Source organism: Ixodes scapularis, unplaced genomic scaffold, assembly GCF_016920785.2.
Source record: "Ixodes scapularis isolate PalLabHiFi unplaced genomic scaffold, ASM1692078v2 PGA_scaffold8__174_contigs__length_109621045, whole genome shotgun sequence".
Classification (NCBI taxonomy): domain Eukaryota; kingdom Metazoa; phylum Arthropoda; class Arachnida; order Ixodida; family Ixodidae; genus Ixodes; species Ixodes scapularis.
The window spans coordinates 101,772,711-101,800,653 of NW_024609883.1; the positions used below are offsets into that span (position 1 = coordinate 101,772,711).

General features: G+C 47.7%; 1 protein-coding gene across 2 annotated transcripts in view; it reads left to right on the plus strand.

The window, feature by feature from the left end:
* Nucleotides 1-27,943, plus strand: part of LOC115308871 (protein MON2 homolog) — a 93,553-nt gene that overhangs the window by 39,656 nt on the left and 25,954 nt on the right. For both annotated transcript variants that reach the window (XM_042286829.1, XM_029966988.4), the window contains exons 21-25: nt 471-605; nt 3,760-3,903; nt 6,571-6,734; nt 7,340-7,502; nt 8,349-8,618. In XM_042286829.1, coding sequence (XP_042142763.1) covers nt 471-605; nt 3,760-3,903; nt 6,571-6,734; nt 7,340-7,502; nt 8,349-8,618 — 876 coding nt within the window. The remainder of the gene's footprint in view (nt 1-470; nt 606-3,759; nt 3,904-6,570; nt 6,735-7,339; nt 7,503-8,348; nt 8,619-27,943) is intronic.

Consider the following 27,943-nt stretch of genomic DNA (forward strand, 5'->3'; position numbering starts at 1 on the left):
CCCTACATACGACACGCACTATTTTACATTTCAATATGAATCGAAAAACAGGAAGAGTTTGACAATTGGCAATCCCCGTGTCAATTAATTTTTTTGTTTCCAGTGGCCCGACACAGGTTTGTGTTCGCGAGGCTTCAAATGCTGTACCAAGTTTAATCGAAGTCGAAAAATTGTCAAAATGGGAAATAGGTAAACTTTCTAGATCTTCCGACTTTGAGTGATTGTGGACACCGAAGCTTATGGAATTACCCTTAAGTTCTGCATCATTATACGGAATTTTTGCACAAAATTTAAGCGGAATCATAACTGAAGCGGTTGAGAAAAAATGTTGCGGGCCGTCCCGCGACATTGCATTTAGATGGACGATTCGCCCGGTAGACTTAATTCGTCACTCCATCGCTTCGAAATGGACCGTCGAGGAAACCGGCTCGACCGACCAGCCGACCAAGTAAGGGTATGGTCGTTCCCAGGTGCTGACGCTGTCCGGAGTGGCCCGGGTGTTCCATGTCAAGCGGCAGGTGCTGCACACCCTGGGGGACTTCCCCCGGGCCTGGGCGCTTCTCCTCGAGTTCATAGAGAACTCCGCGCTCAGCAAGAACAACGAGGTGGGAGCGCATCCGACGCGGGAGTTGTTTACCTCGCTTTTGGGCCGAGGTCGCTTCGAGAACTTGTGTTGAGGCGGCAACTTGCGTTGAGAACTTGCGCATCTCCACGTGGTGAATGATGTTGATTGGGGCGAAGCTCTGGTGTGCTAATGATACTGGTTTTATTGTTCATAGGTAGTGCTGATGGTGCTGATTCTTTTTTATTGCTCATGGGTAGTGCTGAGTTCCGGGTTGCGTTTCGACTTCATTATTACTGCTTTATGGTCGGTGAAATGCAGAGCCAGTGGTTCTTCTAGCGGATCAGCTTAAATCCGCTGGACGCCGCGAGAACGCATCTCCACCGCTTAAGTCAACGGTCCATGTCAGAAAGAGAATGTGTGCTATGGATCGTGGATATATGCAGCTGAGCATTTGACCGTAGCGCCTTCTCGTCTATAAACGTTGAGCCAATGCATGCAAAGTTTAACGCGATTATATACGCATTTAACCGCAGCGCCCTCTTCTGTATAGACATTGAGCGGCTACATGCAACGTTTCATCCATGACATCCGCAGCTCTTAAATTACTACCACATCTCAGAGCCCCCTACTCGTCCCGCAGTCGTGGTCGAGTGGTTAAGGCGATGGACTAGAAATCCATTGGGGTCTCCCCGCACAGGTTCAAATCCTTTCGACTGTGCAAACATTTTTTCTTTTTTTTAAGACAGATAGGATGGCAATCGATGTCAGCACGGACGCTGGACGAGGCTAGACCCTAAGGAGCTTCGCCCCTAAAAGTAAATGAAGATATCTCCATTAATGAGTAGGCTAACAGCAGAAGCAACCTTGTTCCAAGTGACCGCAATGTCGGGTAAGCTAATAACAAAATTAAAAGTGTAGTAAAACAACTAATTTCTTTTTTTTTTTTTTATGTAGGACAGACGAAAAAAATTGGTTGATACATACATCTACTATGCTGCACACATTTCTGTAGAACTGCGGCTGCAGCTGAAGAAACGTCCATGGGCTCGTGCCGCATGGCGATATCGGGTGCGCAAGAAGTGAATGCCCGTGGCTCGGAGCCCAGCAGAGACAAATCCGCAGCCCCCCGTGCCACTGTCTTCGAGACGCATTTGCGGAATTGCGAGCGATTACTTTTGATGCTTCGCCGAGTTGCGCGAGAAAGTTGTATGAACTGTCCGTGCCGCTGAGCACGCGAGCTCGGCCGCTGTTCAGAACGATGAGCGAAGATTGTGGAATCCCGGCTGCCGGAGTGGCGTCTATCGCTGTGGCTATCGGACAGGGGTGCATCTCTTTTAAGCGAGCAAACGAGCAAGTCAGCAGATAAGAAAGGACGCGCGTGAGCACTGCGTAGTTCCCGGCAGCAAGCAGGCGGCGATCTGTGCGACGTCACTTCTGTGACCAAGTTTTCGTGACATCGACTCCCCAACTTTGCGCACCCCCTTTCAAGCGTGGAGAAAGACTTAGTTATATACATAAAAAAAAAAATAACACCTTGTATAGTGAAGATACTGACATGGTGAAGAGTTTCTCTTTGAGGCCTTACCTTACCACAAAGGTGTTCCATTATACTTTTGTTTACAATAATATTCCGAGAAATGCCCAACCCTCTAAAGATTACCCACCCCTCTTTTTGGCGTGATTTAAATTTTTTTTTCAAAAAACACCGAAAGATAGCTTATTTCTAGGGTTCCGCATTTTCGGTTTTTATTTTTTCGAAATTCGGTGTACTTTTTTCAATGTTTATTTTAAAAATCAATTTTAATTTTTTTTCGGTGTATATTTATTTCCAGAAATGGTTACCGTTTTTTTTTGGTGAATATGAAAAAAAACACAAAAAAAAAACACCATCGGACACTGGATCAGATGATCCTTGCAGCTGTGATATATGTGATCAGTCAAAGAATAACTTCTATCAGGACACACCTCAAAATCGCGAAATTCGCGGGCATATTTTTCAGCGCGCTTCTTTTTCCTTCCCATTTTGACGACGTGACCATCTGAGGTGATGACCGTACAGGAACCAGCGGAATGGAAAAAAACAATCTATAATGTTTTCAATCTCAGGGAAGTTTGAGAGAGGGTGTTAAGAAAGGTATTAACGACTTTTCTCGATGTCCTCTGAAGTGCTTGAATGGAAAAACCTTTCACTAGCCCACATCCAAACTTTTTTTTTAGGACCGAGAACTTGACGTACTAAGCCCGATCACAGAAGGGACACAGGTGTCCCGCGATGGCCAATCCAAGACCTCTTTTGTTGCATGTTGAACCTTGGAAGAGGGCAATCACAAAGACGTCGCACAATGTCGAACCTTGCAAAGCCCTCTCTATTTCTTCCCCATCCCCCACCCACCTCGACGCGGCCCTAAAAAGCTGACCTTTTTCGGTTCAAACCAAATTGTAGAAAACGGATTAGACATACTTTTATCGGTTTTTGCCGGTTTAAACCGAAAACGCCAAACCTACAAACTGACCTTTTTCGGTTAAAACCGAATTTCCGAAAATAGATTCGGCGTACTTTTATCGGTTTTTATCGGTTTAAACCGAAAACTCCGAACCCTGCTTATTTCTAGTGAATGCAAGGCCCTGGCTAATGGTGACGTCTGCCGAAATGGGGTTAGTTAGCCAGGGCGGGAGATAGGCGAACATTGCTGAGACACTTGAGAAAGTTGTCTAAGCTTCGTCGCCCCTTGCTGAGATAACAAGTTTAGCAGGTCACATCTTCTAGAAATACTGTAAAACCCTTTATTTTCATGGCCCCTGTTTTTCGCGAATTGGACACGGAGGTCATATTTGCGGCCACTCAATTTTGTGTATTCTAGACGCGTGCATTGAAAATCTTGAGACTCAAAATTTTCGCATGCCCTTATATTCCGCAAATTTTTCAATTCGCGAAGTTTGCAAAAAATTAAGGGCTCGCGAACCTAAAGGATTCTGCAGTAGCACTTAACTTTTGTCGATTGCAAGCCGAAAGGTAGCATTTATTTTCACTTGATTTGCTCTCAAATTTAGGTGGGCTCTTACTCGGGATATTACGGTACCGTAATATCCCGCGTTCCACTGTAGCTGCATCTGCAGCATTTGTGTCGTCACCTTAGTAATGGCGGTAAGGTCAGACGGCCGTCTCTGACGGACATCCTCACATCCGCCACCAGGTGTCCCTGTCGGCCCTGAAGAGCTTCCAGGAGATCCTGCACCTGAGTAGGCCCAGCGAGGGGTCCGGCAACAACGGTGGGGCCCTGCTGGGGCGCTCGGCCGACCCCCTGGGAGAGGCGGCACTCTGGACCACGGCCTGGAAGGTGCGCGCTCCCCCCCCCCCCCTCTTGTCCGTGCCTCCGTAATCGCGCTAGAGCTGCCAACTAAGCCGCGCTTAGGAGTAGCGGCACCTTGGCCGCCTCGGTGCTCGAAATCGCTGTTGCCAGTTATGGGAAACTTTAGCTGAAATGGCAGGAAATGGTTTTCCGTCCTTCAAAAACGTTTGGGCACTTCGCGACGAAGCAGGACGATATCGCCCGAGCTTCCTGGTGCAATGTTGTGGCGCCCCGTGAAATTAAGCGCAAGTCTCCAATGGCTTCGTGCCTCTGTTTGCCCTTCTGACCAATAGAGGGCGCTTCTGTGCCTGCTGGCCGTGGGTAGGAGAAACCTCTTCACCGATTGGTTATAAATAGGGCTCCATGTTTTCGGATAAATCTGAAAAACTCCGAAAAACACCCGCAGGTAAAATTCTGATCAATTCGGATTTATCCGATGAACTCAGAATTTTGATGTTGCAGTGCCCCCCCCCCCCCCCCCCCCCCTTCCAATAAACTAAATAAAGACGGTATTTTATAAGTAAGTTTGATTAGCGCAAACGGTCAATGGTCTCGGGAAAATGCCACCACAGTTATCTTTTAAATCTCGGTTCATTGACAAAAGGGGGTCTTGCCGATCATCTCGTCAAGGTTCAGAAGGGGGTCTTGCCGATCATCTCGTCAAGGTTCAGAACGAAATGTCATTGTGCATTCGGGTCACGACAAAAGCCCCTGTATTGGTTTCCAGGTTGGGCCATACTTTTTATGTTTTAAGAGGAAGAGAGGTTGTGTTTTTGTAACAGCTAAAGCTATATATGGATCCTAGAGATTGCATAAAATTAAAAGAGGGGCAGTTGAAACTTCCCTATTACATCCTTTACCACTCCACCCCGCACGGCCGCGGGGTAGCATGGAATAGGATGGAATGAATACATGCTTCCGAGCGACTACCTCCACGAGTTTGTTTTTAAGGTGTCGGCGTTTATCCAAGCCACAGATGTGTGCCGCTTTTGCTGTGGGACAAATTAGTTTTGCCAATGGCAATGGCACCAACTCCAAACCCAGCTGAAGAAATATTATTTCATATAAGCGCGTTTTATTTTTTCTTATCTAGCATACGTATACACCCGGATATATATATATTTTTTTTTTTATAAGAAACATTGCAATATTAAGCTCCGAATTTCGAAGATTTTGGAATCAAACAAAAATAAACTCAGAATTTTCGGAAAAAAATAAACTCCGAAAAACACCCTCCGAATCTGACGAAAAATAAACTCCGAAAACACGGAGTCTTAGTTATAAACGACGGCGTACCAGGGGTGCGTGGCTTTTTCATGTGGACATCGGCGTAGTACCGTATTTACACGATTGTAAGTCGATCCCCCCACATTACACATCAGCAAAGAAAATCTTTAGATGCACATTTTATTGCGAACATGTGATTACGGCAAAGTGTCTTTTTCCGAAAGCCCAGCCTTCAGCACGCGATTGATGCCTTCTGGCGTGCTTTGGCTGCGCATGCATGCACAAGGTGCATGAGAACGAGACGCCCAGGCATTATCGAAACTAGAAAGTTCACGCTGGAGGCGGGACAACTGAAGCAGCTCCCTGTCGTTCTCACTCCGTCCGCGACTAGACTATGACTCGTCCGCACCGGTGATGTCAGTCCCATCGTCATCACTGCTACATTCTCTAAGCACGTCGTCGGCGTCGTCCAACGAAATCTCACTTCGTAAATGACAGCATCAACCGCATCTTCCGCGCTTGCTCGACGATCGCATTGCACGTCACGGGTAGGGACCGATTGCGCACTTTTGCGCCGTACGTTGCAAGCCTGACTTCCAACTCCGGAAGGCATCCCCACCTATCCAGACTTAGGCCTGCCGAAGCAGGCCAAAGTCTGGATGGGTGAGAATGTGTAAAATTAATTTTATGGCACGCGTGTCCCAACCAGACTGTTACACCAAAGCACTTCTTATGAGTTGTGAATGCGAAAGCATGCTTGTCGTCTTTCCATGTCGGCCGTATTTGCGTCGGCCGATCGCGCGCTCTCCCAGCTCTCCTTGCCGCTCTGACCTTGGACGTTTCGTGTTACCGGCGCGCTCGCGGTGTGGACAGGCAGCGCCATGGGGTGGCGGTCGTTGAAACTGAAGTGCAGCGGCCAATCGGAACCTCGTTGACGGACGCCAGCCGGTGGGACCGAAGCCGAAATCCACCAGCTTTACTCCGTTCCTTTGGGATCAGGGAAACTAGGTGCCGTTTGGCTAGGCTTTTTGCGTCGTTTCATAGCTGAGAGCTGGCTTCACTTGGAGAAAGGATTTAAGATGCCGTTTGCACGGCTTCAAAGCTGATGACGTCTGCTCACTACATGGGACAGTTAATGCTTTCGCATTAAAAAACTTTTTTTTTTTTTTTCTTTTCAGGGGTGCACTGCAGTGCACTGCGGAAAAGCTACACCCGCTGAAGCGAAATTTGTGGGTGTTGTTCCTCCACAGTGCACTGGTGCTTGGTAAGAAGCGCACTCAAAAGGGCTAACCTGCCACGATCAACACCTTGAAATATTTTAATATCGCTGTACGTCTCGAAGCGAATATTGAATAGCATATTATTAAAGACTACTGCTCGAGAGTTCTTCGCTTGACACTAGACGTTTTGCTTCTCCCTTTGGCGCAGGTGTGGTACAACATCGGCATAGAGAGCACGCGCCCTCCGCCGGACGTGGCAGTGGAAGACGCTCGGTCGTCCAACAGCCTGTCGCTGCTCTACATCCCGTCCCAGGCGTTCCTCACGGCCCTCGTCCAGATCTTCCCCCACCTGTTCCAGCACATCAAAGCCAGGTGGGCGGCTCCCCACGTTCCGTACCCGACGCAGACGGCGCAAGCTACCGACGCAATCTCCCTGCCAATCGTTATACCCCCCCATTAAGTGCTCCACCTTCCTGCCACGTGAAGTGTCTGTCTAAGCATGGACGAGTATTAACGCTTGGCAACGAGTAGGATTTCATGTTTTGGGGAATCCTCCGTAGTCCCTAACAAGGTGGGAATGGCGGGGCATGTCTTTCGAGCGCCCGGCTTCCAGCATGCTCTCCATGCCTTCCACTGTGCTTCGGCTCCACGCGCACTCGAGGCGCGCGAGATGCCGAGGCGTAGTCGAAGGTCAGAAGCTCGCGATAGAGGCGGGACGCCCGAAGCTTCTCCCTGCTGCTTTCATCTTGTTATTGGCCTAGTCCACTTTAAAACTTGTAGACGTCTCGAAGGCATCTTTGCATGAGGTAGTAAAGAAACTTCCCTGACAAAAAGAAGAGAAAAGGTTAGTATGGAGAATTATGGTCGTAATAGGCAGCCAAGGTTGCTACCTTCGCAATAACTTGCACATTGGTGACACTGGTTCACCACCTTGCTTTGTATTTCAACCAATTCTTTTCCCACCTGGCGGCGTGCAGGTTTGTGGTGTCGGACTTGCAGAAGTTCTCGACGGTGGTGCAGAACGCGGTGGCGGCTCCCGTGCACGGCGAGGTGTCGCCCTTCATCCTGCCCACCTTGGCAGAGGTGGTGCTCACGGCCCTGCAAGAGTCCGTCCTCGCAGCCATGGACACCCTGCACAGGGTAGGCACCCCGGAGGATTGGCCTCGCAGTCGCGGAAAAGGCTTACCTCGTCTCGCACTAATGTGTGCCAGGGTGAAGGCTGCAAATGCGAGTTCCTCGCTTTGAAACTCAGCTGGGCTGCATGAACTCTTTGGACCTGTGAGTGCATGCTTCTAGCCTTTGCTGCGGTACATTTTAGTGTAATTTGTAGGCTGGTGAGGTGCTCCCTACGAGTTTGTCAATTTCGGTCTAAAGTCTCAAGTATCGAGCCTCTCGGGCGAAGGTGGCTTTCGAATAGAAATTACTGGAATGTGGAGCGCCGGTGAAAATGTCTAGTTGCATAGACTTATTCTTACATCCTTGGATGGTCGAAGCAGCACTCTTTGTCCTTGCTATCCCAATAAGACAGGCGTGCTCCTCGCCTAAATTTTTAGAACACTCGGATTTGTGGTGTTAAGTATGTTGCAACTTCATGCATTTGTTGGGACGCATAGGGTACTAGAAAAAATAGGGAGACGACCATGTGTTCTGTGTTTGGCAAAAGGTAAATGAAATGTGGTACACTAGGGCTCGCTCATGACCCTGGACTGACCCAGGGCTTTCTGCGTGCTCGTCGGGATACAAAGTGTATTTAAACAAACAAGAAATTGCAATTTTTACTCCTACAATGGGGAGGGTTAACAAACTGGGGTACATAACGGGTCACTTGTGACTTCGACCTCTTCACAGACTCAGAATGGAAAGGGTGCTCGAACAAATGGGAAACAACTGTTTCTTCTTTTCATTGCCACGGGGCTCACGATCTCGGGTATGTCACAATTGGTTCACAACCTTGAACCGGCCCTCACGACCTTGCGCTTTCTGCAGGAGGCGTTGGCAGGCACGGAGAACCTCCAGGCGATGGTGCCGGCCATCTTCGGCCAGCTGCTGAGCTTCGCTTGCTACGCGTGCCAGGCGCCGGCGTACGGCAAGCTGCAGGCGCGCTCGGGCAGCGGTGGTCCCAAGCACCTGGACTGGGTGACGCTGAGCTTCGTGCCTTTCGGCGAGCGTGCTATGGAGATGGCCGTCTCCCTTTACGTCCAGACGGCGCAACGCCCCGTGGTGGTGCAAGCTGGAATCCTCCACGCCCTCGTTAAGGTGAGCTCTTGAGAGCCTTTTGCGCGCCGCCTTTCTGCGTCTCTGAGGTTGAGTCGAACGAGTGCTTGTAAAGCGTAAGTTCGGTCTGTCTCGAAGCGGTTTCTGCCAACCTGGGGTGCACAAATGCACTCCATTGCACTGCTGGTACAACGCTGGCAGAACCCCAGCACAATGCTGATGCTGTATCAGTACAGTGCTGTCAGAATGGCGGCAGAATGCGGGCACTATATTGGTACAATGTCTGCAGAATGCGGGCACTTTATCTATTTATTTATTTATTTATTCATTCACTTACCATCAGGGTCAAAAGACCAGCTGTATTGGTACATAGCTGGGAGAACGCCAGTACAGTGTCTGGAGAGTCCAGGTACTTTATCGGTACAATGCTGACAGAATGCAGGCACTTTATCGGTTCAATTCTGGCAGAATGTCTGCAAAAGGCAGGCACTACTTTATTGGTTCAGTGCTGACAGAATTCAGGCATTATATTGTTACAATGCTAACATAATGATGGCATGATGTCGGCGGAATGCGGGCACTATATCGGTACAGTGCAGACAATGCCTGCAGAATACGGGCAATATATCGGTGCAATGTTGTCAGAATGCCAGCACCATGTCTGCAGAATGCAGGGCCTATGTCGGTACAATGCTGAATGTTGGCACAAAAGCACACTTTCAAAGCGGAATGATGCACGCATGCGCCTAGTGTATTTAAAAAGAAACATAAACTTTGTGAATGCTGGCATCTAAACTGCAGAAAAACTTTCAAAATTAAACTGTGGCTATTATGAAAGAATACATATCATAAACAACATGAGTGTAGCATTTGAGTTTGTAATGCTAGCTCTCAGTCCGTGGGGCGCCAATCCACAGTAAATGAAAGCACTCAACCTTCGAGCCCTTTTTTCTCTTCATGGTTAAAATGATGTCCTATTTGGGGGAACATCTTTAGGGAATAAATCGTAGCGGGTGGCCCACCCCTAGTTGTCCCACGACGTGAGCTGTCACTCGATGTGAGCCACCGCTTGACGCAGAGGACTGGGCACTAGGGTTCTTCTCGAAACGGCTAAGATGGTGCAGATGGGACACTCATTTTGGCTCTGGTATTTTGTTGGATGGTTAGAACTGTCTTGAGCTCCACCATGAAAGTATGAATACGGACAAGGCAGACATACAAGTCGGTTTTGTTTTGCCACAGCTCCGGCCCCTTTCAGACGTGTCTGCATCAACTCGGCCCGCAATACGAGCAGTCTGCCCTTTCTAAATAATCTCGACGTAATGTAGGGTGATTGAATTAGAGTCGCTGCATCTGCCATCTGCTCTTTATTTAGCCAATACTGTGTCGCACGGCTGGCCCCTAGCAGTTTCAGGTAACACACTCCTGTAACTAAAGAGCATTTCAAAAGTGCTGCATCAGTGTTTGGCTGGAACTGGTGTCCTCGCTAACTGAACAAAAGTTACAGCTGTACGCTGACGCAGATTATGTGCATGAGCATGCTCGCTCGTATGGCAGGAGGGTGTGCAGGAGGCAAGGGGAAGATGGCAAGGGCATGTCCGGAGAAAATGGAGAGTAGCGAAATAGCGGGGTCAAAGCAACAGTGCGCAACCCCGAGGGCAGTGAAGTGATTGCTGCGCCAATTGCGCCAAACTGCGCCAAGGGGCTAACCCTGCTGCATCGTGCTACATTTCGCCGAAATATGGGTAATCTGTGCCAAGCCTGCGCCAAGGGACCGATTTCGGTCGTCTTTGAAAACCGAAACTAAACTGAGTACCGTAATTGAGCGTGCGTGAGCTAGGTGGCGCAAGCGGCCGCCCGACAGAAAGTATGCTGCATCAATCGTCCATCCGGTCTTGCATGGTTTTTCCCGCCGTTTTTCATTTCGCGCTCTCGTAGGTCTCGTCTCGCATCCTTTTAAAAAAAGTTTTAACGATAGATGCAAGCGTGTGCGGACGCCCCGACGCTAGCATGCCTGGTACCAGCCATGCCGTCATGCTGTAAAACGAAACCACGTTTTTGCGCGGTGGGAGTTACTTTGTGATCTGAAGCACTCGCTTCAGAAAGAAATGGCTGTGGCAAAACTATTTTTGGTCCCTGCCTACCAGTCACCGTGGTTGCACGACGTCGGGTGTTCCCGTCCACACATTGCTGCAGATAAGGCACTTTACACACTGAAACGTAAGGACCGCTGCAACGTAATCAGCAATCCTGTCCTTGTTTAAATTAAACACTACTACAAAAATGCCTCTTTAACTCAAAGACTGCTGTGTCGAAGTATTGATTACCTAGGTTTCTCTCGGTGGGCTTTCTTTTGAGAGAGGGACGTGAAAAGTCTGTCGCAAAAAAAAGTTTAAGACAAGTTAGCTAAAGCAAAAAAGGCAATGTCTGCACGCCGAACCCGCACAGCGCGCTTGTTTATCTCGAGTTCAGTTGTTGCACAAAGCGCTCCAAGAACTTTTTGACCCTGACTCGCGATGTCGTCCATTGATGCGCTCAGGTTCTTCTTATTTTTGTGTGTGTGATTAGCTTTATTGTCCTTGTTCTGTTTGCGCTTTTTAACCTTTTAAATTGGCTTGTGCCTTGCCTACTGGCCCGGCAAGCACGCGCCGCTGGACTGTTTTTTTTTTTTGTTGTTGTATGCTGGACCGTTACATTTTGCATACAATTTTGGGGACCAGGTGGCGACGAAGCGGAGTGGCAGAGTTTCAGTTTCGATCGAACAGCCGTCTCCGCTCGCACAACGAAGCGCATGCAACTGCAAGCTGCCAAAGTTGCCCTCATGTGCATGCGAACATGATTGCACGACAGAGGCACCAGCCGGGACGCTTGCAATCCATTGCTTGACATTTGCTTGCTTTTGACGAAAATCTGGCATGTCTGGAACCAGTAAAACGGTGGGAGACGTTTTGGAATTGCTCGGCAACGCCTACAGCACTGTACGCTTGTGGGATGTCTCAACGTCTCTTTGGAGACATTGAAAGTGGACATTCATTACTTGCCGAAAGCTAAGCGAGACTTGCAGCAGCCTTGCAGAAAGTTTCAACAAGCAAAAGGAAAAGCACCCGCGAGTCGTACTGCACCTTTTTCATATGTACAGTTTCGTATTGCTCTGCAGTAGTTACGTGTTTCATCAGTCGGATACTGCTTCAATTTATTATATTATATAACTAGTGAACTCTATGCTTTCATATTTACTGCTAAGCTGGTCATTTTCAAATAAATTTAATATGTGCAGTTTGGTTCTTATTTATCTATAGCGAGTACATATATATGTATAATTTAACTGAAGCATTGCGGAATATGTCGTGTCATTGGCATTTCAGTTAACATGTTGAAAGACTTCCAGGTCACCTAACTTGAACATAATTTGTTTATTGTGGCGAGCAAAGTGCCCTTCCTTTGTCCAGCACTTAAAATAAATATTTTTATTTTTCTAAGAATATCTGCTCCCAAAACCACTTTTTGCTGCTCTGAAACACTGTTTTGGCTGCTCCAAAATCTACTTTTGCTGCTCCAAAACACTGTTTTGGTTGCTCCAAAGGCCACTTTTTCGCTCCAAAACACTGTTTTGGCTGCTCCAAAAGGTGCTCCAAAGCGGCTTAGGCCAGTCATATCACTGCGAAGGACACCAACTCCGCATTCCTTTTCCGTTGAAGCACTGGTTTTGGTGGGAAAGGAATATGTCTGACACGGGGGAGAAATAATTTTAGAGACAGTGTCGAAGTTTACCCGGGTTTATCTTGGGAAATCCTTTATCAAAATATTTACTCTGGCGGTTCTAATACAGTAAGAAGGCTCTTTCGAGCTTGAAAATTGCTCGGAGAATTTGCAAAAGCGTTTCTCTTTTATTTGAGTGCATGCCAAATGTTTTTGCCATAAAAAGAGTTTGACAAACTTTGGCTCAAAATGAATTTGTTGATGGTACAATGGAGCACAGCAGCTGTCAGTTTGGCTTGTGTTTCCATCTCAACCGCGTCTTCCCTTGCTCAGCCTGGAGCGTTTAAGAGGGACATCATGTACATGGTCGTCGAGATAAATACGGAAAATTCACCATATTCAGGAAAACTGTGACACATATTAATGGTAAAATTGATATTGATTATTTTCTGCGTTTTGCTCAGTTTGCCGTAACGTCATCCTGGCTGGCACATTATCTGAACGTCTTGGCAATGCTGTAAACTTCAGTCTTCTTGTAGCCATACCATGCAATGATTTGCTTCGGTGACTTTCTGGCACGATGCGATTCAAGTATTTCTGCCCTTCGGTCATATTTTCTGTTAACTTTTGAGCAAGTCGCAAATTGTTTATCGTACAAAGGTCCGCTGTTGAATCACGTGGCCACAGAAGTGCAATATGGCCGGTTAGCTTCACTGTATTGTTGAGAGACGAAATCTGGGAAAAGTCCGGATTTATCTTGACAACCTTGTACAGTTAAACCTTGTTGCAACAGAGTAACTACAGCGGACATTCGGTTATAACATACTGATTTGTCAAGTTTGGTTGGTCTTCCTACTTATGCCATTGAGCCAACTTTGCTTATTACAGATTTTGTTATAACATGCGTTCAGATATAATAGACTATTTCAGGGAGTTCGCAAGTAGTTCGCTATTCCATCATAGCAAACCCTTCGACAGCAGTCATTATTTCGGACATTATGTGCCTTTGGTTCGTTAGCGGTGGCATCCATTTTGCTAATTGCTGTCATCACACTCGGTGCCTTGGCGAGCCTTGTATGACCCAAAGTACACAGTGATGATGATCATCAATACAGCTCGATGAAAAGTCGCTGCTTTTTAATTTTCGGAAGTTTCAATAAACCAGTTCTTTTCGGATATCCATTCTCATATCGTCAATCTCGCTGGTTAGAACAGACCCCAATCATAATCCACCTCAAAGTTTGTACATAGATAGAGGGATCTGCATTCTGCATACTCCTTTTACAATGGACCAAAATTTTATCACTCTCAAGGTCTGTTATATAATGAGTTCATTCTGGCTGTCAGTACTATGTACTGGTGCCCATCTAGAAAATGGGCGAGATAGGTGCTGAGGCGAGTAGTCTTAGAGGAACACTGTTGAAATGCAAGGCCAGCGAATTCTGTTACAATAACTGTTTACTTCTTTGGGGATTAACTATGATTACATGATGATAGTGGCGAGTTTCCTTGAGGCAGCCTCCTTGCCTCTATCGTTGGGGGTCAGATGGTGACAGTGTTGACGTCAGTCTTGCCTTGTCTTGCTATGGAGCACAACACTTTAGGAAGCGTCGACAAATTACTCGCATGTTTACTATAGCCGGAGTTAGGCATCAATTTCTTATGAAAAGAAGGACAGTTGTGGAAGGTTTAACAGAGTACCATCAAACATAGGAGGCAAGGGCCGATTCTAAGCACGTTCACCAAGATCCCATTATCGTTCCCCGACTAGTCATGCTGAAAACTAGATAAATGGCGTGAACAAGACGAGGCAGAAAATAAGGCACACATAAGACAAGGACTGGCACTATGTCTGCCTTTATTTCTTCCTTGTTTCGTTGGCACTATCTAATTAGTTTTTTGAACCAACAAACCCGATTAAGAATTGTGATGCCCCAAGACATGTTGTTTTTGTAAGTCAATCGTAGGAGGGATGTGAAAAAACGGCAGTGTGGTAATGTGAGAAAATTTCGAAATCCTGCAGTACGACGATAACGCCGAGTGACTCGGTCCTCTGCAAAATAGCCAGCCGGGACGTGATAGTATTGCGCTTACGCATGAGGGTGTAAGCGTAATCCGACTATTATGTTGAAATCCTTATCTGACGGGAATCCGTCTCGTTCAGACTGCTAGTCGTTTCTGTTTTTCGTAGATTTCGCTCTTGCATGTTTTTTTCTGCCACATTATCTTTGAGCAGCACTCGAAGATGTTTTCCTTGTCGTCGGGATTACTTCCTTCCACTCCGGCAAAGTTCTTTGTGTCGATTCTTCGAGTGCGCATCACCTTGCAAACCCGCGATAGGTGCCTGCATCTGCGGGAAAGGGGTTGTGCATTCCTCAAAGTGCCCAGGCATGCTTATGTATTCTTTAATCTGTCGAAGATAAGTGGGCAACAATGCTGCTGGCGTGAGTGACATGAGCGGTAGAGTCGATCCATGCTTTCGTGCTGTTCTGTTTCTCCGGCACCGATTTTGTATTTGTAAATCCTGGACAGATGAACTGTACTCGCGGCGTGGATAGTTGACTCTCGTGTCTTTGGTTTAGGGGATCTTAGGGAAGAGGTGTTTGGATGAGCTGGGTACCTGTTGTCCCTATGTATAACCTGCCTAGGTACTTTCTGGGGACAGTAGTTAGTGCACACTTGTATGCTTCCGTGCTGATCAAGCTTTCTGTGGATCACCTGTGGACTTTGTGAGAAGGCAGCTAGAATGTTGTGCATTTTCACCGTGTGACACAGCAAATTTCTTCGCAGAGGTTTTGGCCTGTCGTGGTATTAGGGGCATGTCTTGAGCAAGACACTAAAATCAGGCTGTTGCGAGCTTACGTCTGTGTGATCTAACAATCGCAAGAAAAAATGTTGATCAAGTTAGTTACGGCCTAAACGCGTGCTTGGGTCGTATGTCTAGTCACGTTGAAGCACTGGAGCCTCTTTCAGGTGTTCAGATGAAAAAAAGGAAGTTGAAAGGCTTTGCTTTCATCCTGTTTTTGGGTCGTTCAAATCACGTTTCTGACACAAACACTACTTCGAATTCTTGACAAAAAATATCCTTCCTTTCTGAGTTTGGAATTGTCTTTCTGGAATTGTCTTGTGTTCCCCTAGCTCGACTTTAAAGGGCCCCTGCAATCATATTTAAGCGTCTACCTTTTTTGCGGTTTCCACGTCCCCCAAGGTTCGGGCAAGCCAGCGGGCACGGAGAGAGTAACTAAATATCAGTGCGTCATATTTTAACCGGACGACGCGGAAACCTCCTCCACCTACGGGGGCGATCCGCGGTGCCGAAAGCGCGCGATATGTGACGTCTTTGGTCCTGACCTTACTACTGGTCAGAGCCGCTAAAAACTTTTCTTTTTTTTAGTCGAAATACAAAATGTAAGTGGCGCGAACCGTTTCAATTGTTTATATAAGTAGTTTTCGTTTGGTGTTTTAGTTCTGAAAAGAAACAAATGCAGTTTAGAAAGTACGGAAACAAGAAATGACTCGTCGACATACCTGCCACCAAGCGGTGGAAAAGGCGTCGTATACTAGAAAGGTGTAGTGGGATCAGGCACGAACGGGCGGCGAGCATAAAAGGTCTTGGAGGTACGCGGCGGCGCTGCGGTCGTATGGACTGGAGGATCCGACCGTTTCTGAGCGTTCCCAAGGCCTTCGGCGAGCAGCTCTGGCTTGCGGTTTGGCCTTTTGGCGGTGTGGCAGCGCGAAGTGGTTCCCGTTCCGAACTGATCTTTACCCAGTGTTTACTGTCGTTTGTGACCAATGAAGCGTCATGCTGAATTAGTGTTTAATGGCACAGCAAATGCAATGCGAGCCGCCCTTGCTGCCCGCTTCATACAGCCTAGCCAGAACATGCTTTAGTGGCGCCCTCTCGAGCCGGCGACACAGGGTGCGGCAGCCGTGAGCGCTCGCTGAGCTCACTACCCCTCCGCTAGTTCACGGCCACTCAAGCAACCAAGGACGTCATGAAGGAGGTTATTTTTACTTGCTTTTGTAATTTTAATTTGCCTATAACTTTTAAAATAAAACTAAATTCGAGAAAAGAAAAGTTTCATTAAGTTACTACGTTCAATGCACTCAGGTTCGATACAAATTAAAAACCAGTAAAAAAGACCTTGCAGGGCCCCTTTAAGATTGACTTCAAAATCCACTTTATGCTCAGGTTTAACTCCTTTGCCTCAGCTTGATGCAATGAATTAACATGTATTTTTGTTTAAAAGTAACTAGCCTTTACCTTAAACCCATAAAATATTACTACTAAGCCTATTCATCAGACAACATGGAATTCTCACATGATGTTTTGTTATTGGGGTCCGAGAGAGGGGGGGATTGGTATAAATGCTAGGGAAAGTATGGTGTCAGTACCGTTAGCAACAGCACATTACGGTCTTGTTTACTAAGGTGTCACCCGTGGTCATCCCGCCCCCATGCTGCTATTGACAGACAGTAACAGTAATCAAGTGCTTGACTGTGAACCGTCAGACGCACAATCACCGCACCATTTGTCCGCAAGCTTACGAGATAGTGTAGTATGGAGGAACAATGCAAGGAGATAGCCGTCTACCTCGAGGAATTTGTCAGACGGAGCTACTTCGGTCATACAAACATTCCTCAGTTCATTGGGCTCTTGGGCAGTTTTGTTTCCCGATGTTATTTTTGTATCCCAATGCTTTTTTTTTTGCAACTCATCTTCCCCGGGCGTCTTGAAGCAGATTTTGTCTTCATTGAGTGGCCTGTTGGTTGTATACACGAACTCAACTCTCCTACGTCACGCCGCGGTGGTGGCGCGTCGGTCGCACTTCCGGCCTGGGGCGGTGGGCAGAAGTCGCCGTGCGAGACATGCATTCTTGTTTTCTTTTCGGATAAACCAGACAAAAAACCTGCCTTCTCGTCAAAATGCTTCAACGGGGGTTGTACCAAAAGAGTCTGGAAAGGTTTGAAGATCAGTTTTCATGTGTTTCTGCCCGCTCCGTTTGTCCGAGTACGTGGATAGTAGCCGTGAAAAGGGTAAACCAGACGCTGTCGAACTACGATTGCTTGTGCGGGAAACACTTTGTGGTCGGCAGATGTATTTGTTTTGTTCCAACATGAACGAGAGAAAACCGCCAAGTTGTCCGGGCCACCCGCGGGTTCAGTGCGTCTTCAAATTCACACGGCCGCATGATCGTTCGAACTTTCGTCTGCTCTTTCGAGCCTGCTTTTTGTCGTCTGCTCGTTCAAACAAAAGCGGCCCGTAGACCAAACTTTGACCCGGTGATTGCAATAAGAAGTAATTTCAGGCCTCAAAAGACTTATGTAGGCTCGGTGTAAAGAGTAGATACAAGACGTTGATCATTGGTACCAGCAACCATCACCGACTTGTTACGTTTGGTCTGTTCCCGTTTCTGAACTTCAGTATCGACGTCGATCATCGCCGCCACCTTCTGCACTTTTGTAGCGCGAGCGACGTGGCGACCGAAAATATCTAGAAGAATCTCATCATGGTTTTGGCGTCCATTCTGCGGCGTTCACGCGAATGAATCGCCGCACGTCAAATTATTTACGCAAAATTTAGCAGTGGAACGAGCCTTGATAATTTCGCTCAGGTGATTAAAGTGGTAAGACATTGCTATGAGGACGTAGAATAGACAATTCCAACGCTAAAAACAGTATGCAGACTCACACAGACGCCGAGAACGTGACATTCCAAGGGACGCGGTGCTTCTTGCGCGCGCACTCAATTGCGCAAGCGTTCGAACTGTCGTCTGCTCTTTCCAACTTGTTTGCTTTTTGTCGTCAGCTCGTTCAAACAACAGCGGCCCGTAAACCAAACGTTGACCCGGTAATTGCGATAAGAACTAAGTGCAGATTTCAAAACACTCTTGAAGGTTGGTTGGGGCAAGTAGGCTAAATGTAAACAGTAGATACCATAAGATGTTCATCATTGTTACCAGTCGCCATCACCGATTTGTAATGCCCGATTCTACTTGCGGTTTTCGGTATCGACGTCCATCATCTCAGCTACGGTCCACGCTTTTGCAGCCCGAGCGACGTCGCGACTGAAAATAGCGAGCAGAATCTCATCGTGCGAGTCAGGCTTTAGCGCCCATTCTGCGGCGTCCACGTGAAATGAATCGCCGCAAGTCACATTATTCACGCAAAGTTTTGCCTCGTTAATTTTGCTGAAGCCGCTCAAGTAGTCAGACATTGTTAGGAGGACGTAGAATAAACAATTCCAAAGCGAAAAAGAGCACGGGGACTCCCACCGTCGCCGAAAACAACGCAATTCGGTGGTTTGTTTATGGGCGACGGCGGGCTTCTTGCCCACCGTTCACCGCGCATGCGCGGCGCCGGTGGCGTCCGCTAGGGGCGCTCCGGTTTGTTTGTAAACATGAGTTGGTGTATAGAAACACATGCAGATTGCACACAGCCCTGCAATATTGCTTTCGGGATTTTTTTTTTATGCAAAAGCATTAACTGTTTAATAAAGCGAAGCCATTGTTTTCTGTAACTGCGAGAAACAGCATCTAAATTTTGTCTGTAGCAGCGAAAAACGGCAACTAAATTTTCATTGGCTGCGACGCGTCATAGTTTCAAGGAACGCCACCCCACAAAGAAGCCCCCTCCTGGCACTGCGATTGCTGCACGTGCCGCTGGACTGCGTTTTGTCATATGCTGGAGTTACAATTTGCATACAATTTTGCGAACCAGTTGGCGACAGAGCGGAGTGGCGTGGTTTCGATCGAAAAGCCATCTCCGCTCGTGCGACAATTTCGCATTGCACTGCTGTAGTTACGTGTTTCATCAGTTGGAGACTGCTTTCATTTATTTTATCACTAGTCAATTTAATGCTGTGCTATTTTTACTGGGCTGGTCATTTTCAAATAAATTTTAATATGTGCACTTTGGTTCTTATTTGCCTATAGCGGTTACATATATATGTATCATTTAACTGAAGCATTGCAAAATGTGTCATGTCATTGGCATTTCAGTTACGTGTTGAAAGACTCCCAGGTGGTCTAACTTGACTATAATTTTTTTATTGCAGCAAGCAAAGTGTCCTTGGTTTGTCCAGCACTTGAAACAATTATTTTTTTTATTTTTCTAAGAATATCTGCTTTAAACGCCACCTTTGCTGCTCCGAAACACTGTTTTAGCTGCTCCAAAAGACTGTTTTGACTGCTCCAAAGGCCACTTTTGCTGCTTCAAAACGGCTTAGGCCAATCACATCACTGTTGTCCCTTCATACTATACAGTTCACAGTGCTGGCCTTTAAATGTTCTGTGCACTTAATCCAGATACGGGTCATCTGCAACTTGAGTATGATTGCTTGTTTCAAGCAAGGAGTTGCTCATCATTTACTCGTTCAATCAATGTTGGTGCGGTGAATGCGTGGAAACACCAGGACTTGGGGTAAAGCTGCGAAGGCCGGAGAATAGCAACACGCGAAGTCCCCGGCAAAGAAGGACAGAAGGAAGCGGGCTTCGGAACAAACAATAGTTTTTATTTCACTGGTAGTGTCTGTGCAGGGGCGGAGTCTTCGTCCCACCCCCTACAAAGGGGCAAGCTGGTGCTCTAGCATAAAACATAACTTAGAACAAAACGGGGTTTCTTTCGTGCGGGCCGCCGCGGAATAACAATGAGTGGCGGCCGGCTCGCAATTGCACTCCTGCCCGCTCGTGTCCCTACCCTGCCGAGCTGTCAACTCTTTGGTCGTTGAGGAGCGAGTTTATTACCCTTTTTTTCTCTGAGGTGGTTCGGAGGAGGCGAGGTCTTCTGGCGGCGACACTGACAGTCGGACAAGCGGTGACTAAAAACCGACGGCAGATGCAACAATCTCTCGAAAAACAGGTCTCCTAACCTGCCCGGAAAAACAAGAACACGAAAGGCGCGATACACTGACCGCTGCCAACAAAAACATCAACTAAAAACGTGGCGACGGTTACACCAGGTCAAGTCCCGCTATCACAGCGCTCGCACCATCATTCCAGTGTCTGCTTCCCCAGTCATAAGTTAAGGACGAAAACAAAAAAAAAATTCGGTGGGAGGCAGAAAAGTGCGGAGTGGGGAAGGATCACAGATTCGTTGCTCGATATCTCTCGTCGTTGGCGGCCGTTCCCAAGCGGCGTCTGCCAACGCCATCGTCCAAGTGGCAGCTGCCACCAAGCATGCGCCCGAGATGGCGGCGGCGGCAGGGACTCTTCAGAAAGAGCGCCACGGCTGGCGGAGCGGCGGGCGTCAGCTGGTGTTGTGCTTCCCGACAAAGAGGAGTTGCCGGAGCTTGTCCACCTCGGAGCGGAGCATGGTGAGCTCGGTGCGGAGCTGGAGGTTCTCCTGTTCTAGGTAGAGGACGCGCAGTGCCGTCTGCTGCTCCTTGATGCGGCGCAGCTCCCGGGAGCGCTTGGCGGACTCGTTATTGCGCTTGCGGCGCTCCCAGTATGCCTCGTCCTTGCACTCTGCCGGGATTGGCTGCGGAGACTTCTTGGAGTGGTGGGAGGAGCCCACAGAGGGAGGGGACGGGCTGGGGCGCGACGCCAGGGACATGTCGATGGCGGCCTCCGGGCAGTCCTCCGAGTTGCTGTTGTCATCTGCGAGGAAGAGCGAAAAAAACATTGTAAAGCTGCGGAACATTTTTTTTTTCTTCTTCTGGTTACGACAAGGACGTCCATTTGTACAGGCCGTTCCACTGAGGGCTCCAAAACTAACGGACTAAAATGCAAGCCATCTTTCTAGCTGCTTGATTCTTCATCAAAAGTTAACAGCATCCCTTCCCCCCCTAAATACCGGCGAGGCCAGTAATATCTATGGTTGGCCACCAGCTGTTCATTAATTCCCTTCTTTGGAGCCAGAAAAAGGCAACACAGTCTGGTCCTCGATGATGTCAGAACAAATCCAGATTTTGTCACAGTCGAGTCTGCTTTGAGAATCTCGACGAAGGTTTCTTTACAACCAAGGCACTCGTTGCCTTTGCCACTAAAGTTTACGTGTGAGATTTGTGTAAGTGCACAGTTCCAAAACTACCGCTCAAAAAGAAAAAAAAAAGTATTTTCTTGCATGAAAATGTTTTTTTTAATGTAAAAGATAAACTCCCTACAAGATGTTTTCATAAAAAAATGTAAAAAATAAGGTTTTACACAAAAGGGTGCTTTAGCACCTAGTGATCCTCATTGTTTCATTTTAAATAAAATTTTCTAAAAACATACTGTACGACGAAGGACGGCAACAGTATTAACTGAAAGAAGCTTGTCGCGATCAAAGGGAAAATACACATCCTTGCACTGCTATGGCACCCACAGTGAGCAATCGAATAAGTGATAATAAAAACTAAAAAGAAAAACAAGGGGGAAAAAATGCTGCCTCGCTGTTCCGGCTTCGCGCAATCGAGGCACCCATCGCGTGTGCGAAAATAAAATTGTCAGACAGGTGGGCAGATAATCCAGTCCGTAAACACATCCGAACAAGAAATATAAAAGAAAAAAGTAAAACAGCCGGGTGACTTTTTTTTTTGTTTGTATCCTCTTTTTTAAGTTACGCACGTGTCTGACTGTAGAAAGATAAAAAATAAAAGAGCGCGTTACTAACTCACTCACCCAAGAGCACAACCTAGACCCTGTTCAGACACCCGCCTGGCTTGTTGACTGAGACAACGGAGCGGCGATGTGTTCGCGGTCACATAATCGCAAAAAACACTCAGTCCACGCGACCCTCCTCTATTTCCTCCTTTCTGCCGAGTCGTCTTCCTTCTGTTTAGTTTTTATCTACGTGAGCTGCACGTCTGCGTCGGCTCAGTTCCGTCGACGCGCGTTTTTGCCACCGCATGACGCAAGTCGGGGCCAAGCCCGCCGCACCCAGTCGAGAAGACCGCCGAACCCATTTCCCCCTTTGGTCAGATTGCGTGTCCGCCGCGAAATCACGTCCTAGGAATTTCCGCAATATTGAGTCACTGCTTTGCCGCCGCCGACACGTCCCCACCGTTTTTTCCCCCCATCGCGTTCCCTTGCCGTTTCTTGGAAACCGAAACAACACCTCACCCTTTTTATTTTAGTGTTTTCATTTCTCGGTCTTTCTTCCCCTTGTTTACTCGTTGATAAGGGGTCGACTCGGTCTGCCCCCCCCCCCCCCCCCCCCCCCCCTTTACACACACACTTTTCAGAACGTAATTGTCGCGAACGTTACGTCATTTTAGAGAGAAAAAAAGGGGGAAATCGATACAGAACTGCGCGAGTAGGCGAAAAATGACGCGGCAGGTGAAGCAGACGACAAAAACAAGCGGCGATGATGATGCAGACGACGGCTGCGACGTTTCGGCGCCTGGAGTTGGCTAGGAGAGCCGACTGGCTTCTCAACGCCCCAATTCGTATTTTTCGGGGCTTTGATTTGTTGAGGCTTCATGCTGACGTCGTCGGTAAAGCCAAACATTGATGCGGTCGTGCGGAGACTTTAATTGTTCTTATTTGCTTTCCAACATTACTTTCGCTTGCGCTCGTACGAAGCTGAATCAGCTGAATGTCGGTATATTTTGGGGACATGTTTTCATAGCCGTGGAGCGAGCAGGCGAGCAGCCGATAGTGTAGGCGGGAAAAGATATGAAACGAAACGAGAACCATAAATAAAACCGAGAGGATAAAAAAAAGAAAACAAAAAAAAAACGGCGTTGAATGATTCGTCCTGACGCCGGTGACGTCACGCTGCGCCTGTCTGTGTCATTGCCTGACAGAGCGAAGCCGGCGGTTCTCGGCAAAACAAAAGTCAACTGTACCAAAAAGTACCCGAATAACTGACGTCTAAAGTTGCCGTAACCTCAACTCGGTCCAGTGCTGGAATAGCGCGGCGCGTAAAAAAAAAAAAAAAAAAAAATAATAATAATAAGAGTGAAAGGCCACAAAAGCACACGTGCCGGAGGCGGAGCGAGGTTTTAACCGTAGCTACTGTCAACAGCGGCTTCGATCCGTACTGATGGCGTCGCTACGTTAGGAGAAGTTAACATTGGTCACTGTTTACGGAAACGGACGGGCCGAAGGTCAACGAAGGATGGCGGCTCGAAAAACGAAGGTGTCAATTCTTACCGTGACAAAGCGTCCGTTCGACGGGCATTTCACGTCCCCAGATGAGATGGGGTTGCTCCAGTAAATGTACCGGTCCCATGTTCTTCTCTGGCCTCTTCTCGGCAGTGACGGACGCTTGAATGGCCTCCCGGTTACGCTCTTGACCCTCCCGTGGCTGGGTGTAGGGGGGTCGCGGTGTGATCACTGGCCACTCACTGCCTCTCAACGATGCGCAATCGAGCACACTGGTTTTCCCGTCCGTTACGCGACGAGCGTTGTGTTGGTTGTGTTTCACCCGCAAACACCCGCCCCATCCTTTCCCTCCTCCCCCGTATCTAGGGACGGGCGGTACCTAGGACGGAGAATGTGGGGAACGGGTAGGGGGACGAATCTAGGGACACTTGCGCAATACGTAACCGTGGTAAACAGTTCGATTTGCGTCATAGCGTCGTCGTGGAGTTATATATTTTGCGGCCGGTTGGTTGGTTGGTCGGGCGGTTTGAGGGGTGGATACACGGGATTGGATGGTGTGACGACATTAGCGGTCGGGATGGGGCGGGAAACGAGCGTGAGGTGTAATGCCCCAAAGATTGTTGACCGCGCTGGCGTTCGATAACATCGTTGGCGGGCGCCGTGCACTTGACGACCGACCGCTAATCCGTCGCAATGCACGCTTGTTGCTATTTCTTTGTTTGGATATATCTGCCCGTCCTCTTCTCGTTTCTATTTTATTTATTTATTTCTAAATGTGTTTTACTGTTTCTGCGTGTCGCTATCGAAGGGCAATGGGCCTGCAGTGCAGAACGTGCTCAATGCGAGGGTGAAAAGTGCTGCTTACGTTCTTTGTCAGCTCCAGGCGCCAGAATATACTCAAAGGTGCTTTTCTTTTTTTAGAGTTGTGTTGTTTATTGCCTAGGAGACACGTTCGTAACACGGGTTCAGTCGATAAGTGTCGTTATGGTGGCGTCAGACAAGGAAAGAAAAAAAAAAAAAAAAGAGCAAGAATTCTTTTAATGTTTTTGCTGATTTTTTGGGGAATTTCCTTTGTTCATTCATGACCGATTTCAGGTATTGGCGTGAGTGCGTCATAGGTCTTGTACGGCTGTCATTTTAATCTCTCTCGTTCTTTCTCGATCTTTAACGGATGCTTTGGATAAATTTGGTTGATTACGTTTATTACATCAGTGCGGTTAACATGCAAAAAGAAAACAATTTTTTAACAGCCTGGATGGGAGAATAAAGTCATAAAACGAATTTACAACGAACAAGAACACATATCAGAGCTATATTTACGGCGCGAAACAAGTTTGTAGTTGGCGCCCGCGCCGTTATTTATCACGTGTTGCCTGCGCTCTTTCGAAAGCTTCCTATGGTCTCTGAAAGTTACTTATTCATTTCGTTTGAAGTGCAACAAGAAACGAAGATTAATAAGTGACTTCTAGAGCCCAAAGAAAGCTCCTGAACGAGCGCAAGCACCACGTGATGGATCTGTGCGCCGGTCTGTTCTTTTCCGTAGAGAGCTTTGGAAAGCGTTTGCAATTCAATGGCGGCGTTAGAGATGGCGGATTATACACTTCTTTCGCGTTTAAAAAATGCTTATCCTATCGGAACAAAAATGGTGTTATTTTATTCTTCGCGTAAAATCTTCAAGCATCTCCAGGGCTGTTTATAACCGGATTTACGTTGAAAAACCACCCGTGGCCCCGTAAACCCACAACAAAAAGTTTGCAATTTAATGGCGCCAATAAACACGTACCCCCATCTAGCAGTTGAACACACCCTTACTTGAGGCCCTCAGCTTTTCCGGAGGCGTGGAGAAACGCACCTTTTTCCCGAATCGAGGCGCCCCTGGTGGCACGAAATGAATTCTGGGTACTAGTTGGCCACTTAGTTTTGGTTTCAGATTTTGTCACGATGGAACACGCTGCTTGCGTTTTCATTGCTGCGGCTCCCTACAAGTGTGCAATACTGTAGACGTTGCCGAGAGATACCGAGAAAAAAAAACACACAAAAAAAACACTTGACACTGTTTTTGTGGTTCCCGATGTGCCGAATCTTTTTTGCAAATGTTGGCAAATGTAGAACGATGGATTGCAATGTCCCTGCTGGGGCCCCTGTCGCGCAAGCACGTTCGCATCCGCGTGAAGAGAAGTTGTGCAGGCTTGGAAGTTCACATGCTTGGCTGCAGTAGGGTGCCTTCAGTAGCGCACATGAAGACTCCCTAGGCTGCAGGAGTGCAGACAGCGGCTGTCTGATCGAAACCGAAAGCACGACGCTCCGCTCCGTGTGGCCAACTGATTCCCAGCATGCAGTGCGCGCAGTTTTGCATGGAGGAATTTTTGAAAGTGGCCGTAAAGATCCCCTCCCTGAGGGTCAGGTTGTTTTGTCCCGGTCCTTACTAGAAGTTGTAAGTCAGGGCCGGGCGATCGTGGACTGCCGCGCTGGGTTGTCGCTTCGCTGCTCGCTAGTGGGGGTGGCGGAGCCTCGTGGAAAGACGCTGAAAATCGAGAGCAACAATTGATAAAAAAAAAAAAAAAACGCATCTTTACGTGGTGAATGGTGTTGATTGGGGCGAAGCTCTGGTGGTGCTTGTCTGCGTAGACGCTGAGCCGCAGCATGCCGAGCCTTTCGTTCGTTCTCATCCATGTCACGCTGCGGTCAAATGCTCAAATGCGCATATAACCATGTTCCATACCACACATTCTCTTTCTGACATGGATGAAAACGAACGAAAGGCTCGGCATGCTGCGGCTCACCGTCTACGCAGACAAGCACCACCAGAGCTTCGCCCCAATCAACATCATTCACCACGTGGAGATGCGGTTGTTGTTTTTTTTTCGCCCTACACGAGCACGTGCTCACGTGCTCATGAGCACGTGAGCTCACGAGCAGGAGCACGCGACGGCGAACGGACATAGGGACAAGGCTAGCCCCTAAGGAGCAAATTTGGTTACAATACTATTGGCCCCAATGCCAGCGGGTCCTCCCCCAATCACAGGCAAGCCAAGGAACTCGTTTTTCCCCTTTTCTACGAAGAAAAACAACGCTAAACGCCTTGGGAAACCCTCCCATCTGGGCGATACTTTACGGGAAAAACACTTCCATTTCGCGGCGTCGAAGGAAATTGACGCCGTGTCACTCACATCGAGTCCAAGTGGACCCAGACCGGCACCACCTCTCATCGCCAAAACCCCATTGTGGCGGTCTCCCGACTGGAGAAGTCGTCTCTGGGGATGCATGGGGACGTCACTGGGAATGCCGGGGAAGGCGCCGCCACCTCGCGGCGACAGGGCCAACGATTAAAGGTGCTCAAGCTGCAAGTGAGCTGTCGGGGCCATCGGTCGGGGCGCCCGGTTGAAGGTCGACCACCCCCTTTCCAGGAAAGGATAAGCGTTCCCTACAGTGGCTTACTGGCGGCGCAGTATCGCGTTCCTTTTCCTTTCCCCCAGTGTTCACGTGGGCAGAAACTGGATCCGACCTTTGTGGGGGTAAGCGGCCTTTGCTGAGCGCCGTATTTCGAGGGGTACATATTTTCCGCTGGACTAAGATCGAAAGAACCGAAAGCTTCTTAAATCATTGAAAATTATGTGTAGCAACTGGGTACAGTACTTGGAATGAAGAGCGTGCTGGTGGGGGGTAAAATATAAATAAGGGAAGAACACGGACAGTTGGCGTTTGTCCGTCCTCGTCTTTTATGTTCTTCCCTTATTTATATGGGTACAGTGCAGTCGCGTTTTTATAACGCGAATTCTTTTCGCGCCGTAAATATTGCTCTACAATTTTTTTTTCTTCGTTGTAAATTCGTTTTATGACATTCTTTTTTCCATCTAGGCTGTTGGGGAAAAAAAATTATATAATGAGGTGTCTGGAGAAGTCAGACACTCAATGCTTTTGTTCGGCACAAATAATGCGATGTTCGAATCAAAATAAAATATAAAATAGTATACATCGAATAAAAAGCTGAAGTTAGTCGTCTGCCGACAACTTCAGCGATTGTTCTGGCGTTGTATTGATGACGTGAGTTTATAAACGAAAAGACCTTCACGAAAGGAGAACACAGAACACCTTGAATGCATTTTGTTTGTTTGCTTGTTAACCGAAACGCTCAATATTCAAAGAATGGGTTATCAACAATCCGAGACCCAGAAACAAAAAGGGGAAGACGCATACGAAGTTTCCGTGCGTGACCTTTTATTGTATGTCTTCCCTCTTTATTATTTGTATTCTCGGTCTCGGAATTTCAACATGTTGAAAGTTATCCAAATCTCGCCCGCATCTTTTGCTATGTCTATAACAGTCGTCTGCTGTTTAACAGACCAAAAGCAGACGAGGAAGCGCTCCGCTTATGTCAGTTTCCATACTTGTTTGTTCGTTTAGGTTAACGGAGTTGCACAAGCATGAAACAGACGGTAGCTTACGCCACCCTGCCTACGTGCTTATGCAAAAACGAGAGAGAAAGGAAATGGAGACGAAAAATAAAAAGAAACACGCGTAAAAAAGAAAAAAAATTACAGAAGCAAGCGCAGCGAGCGTTCCTTCTCGTTCGTGGAAAGCATATTTTCATTGAGGAGGATATCCGGCTAGGGACAAAACTCAGACCGTAGGGACGCTAGG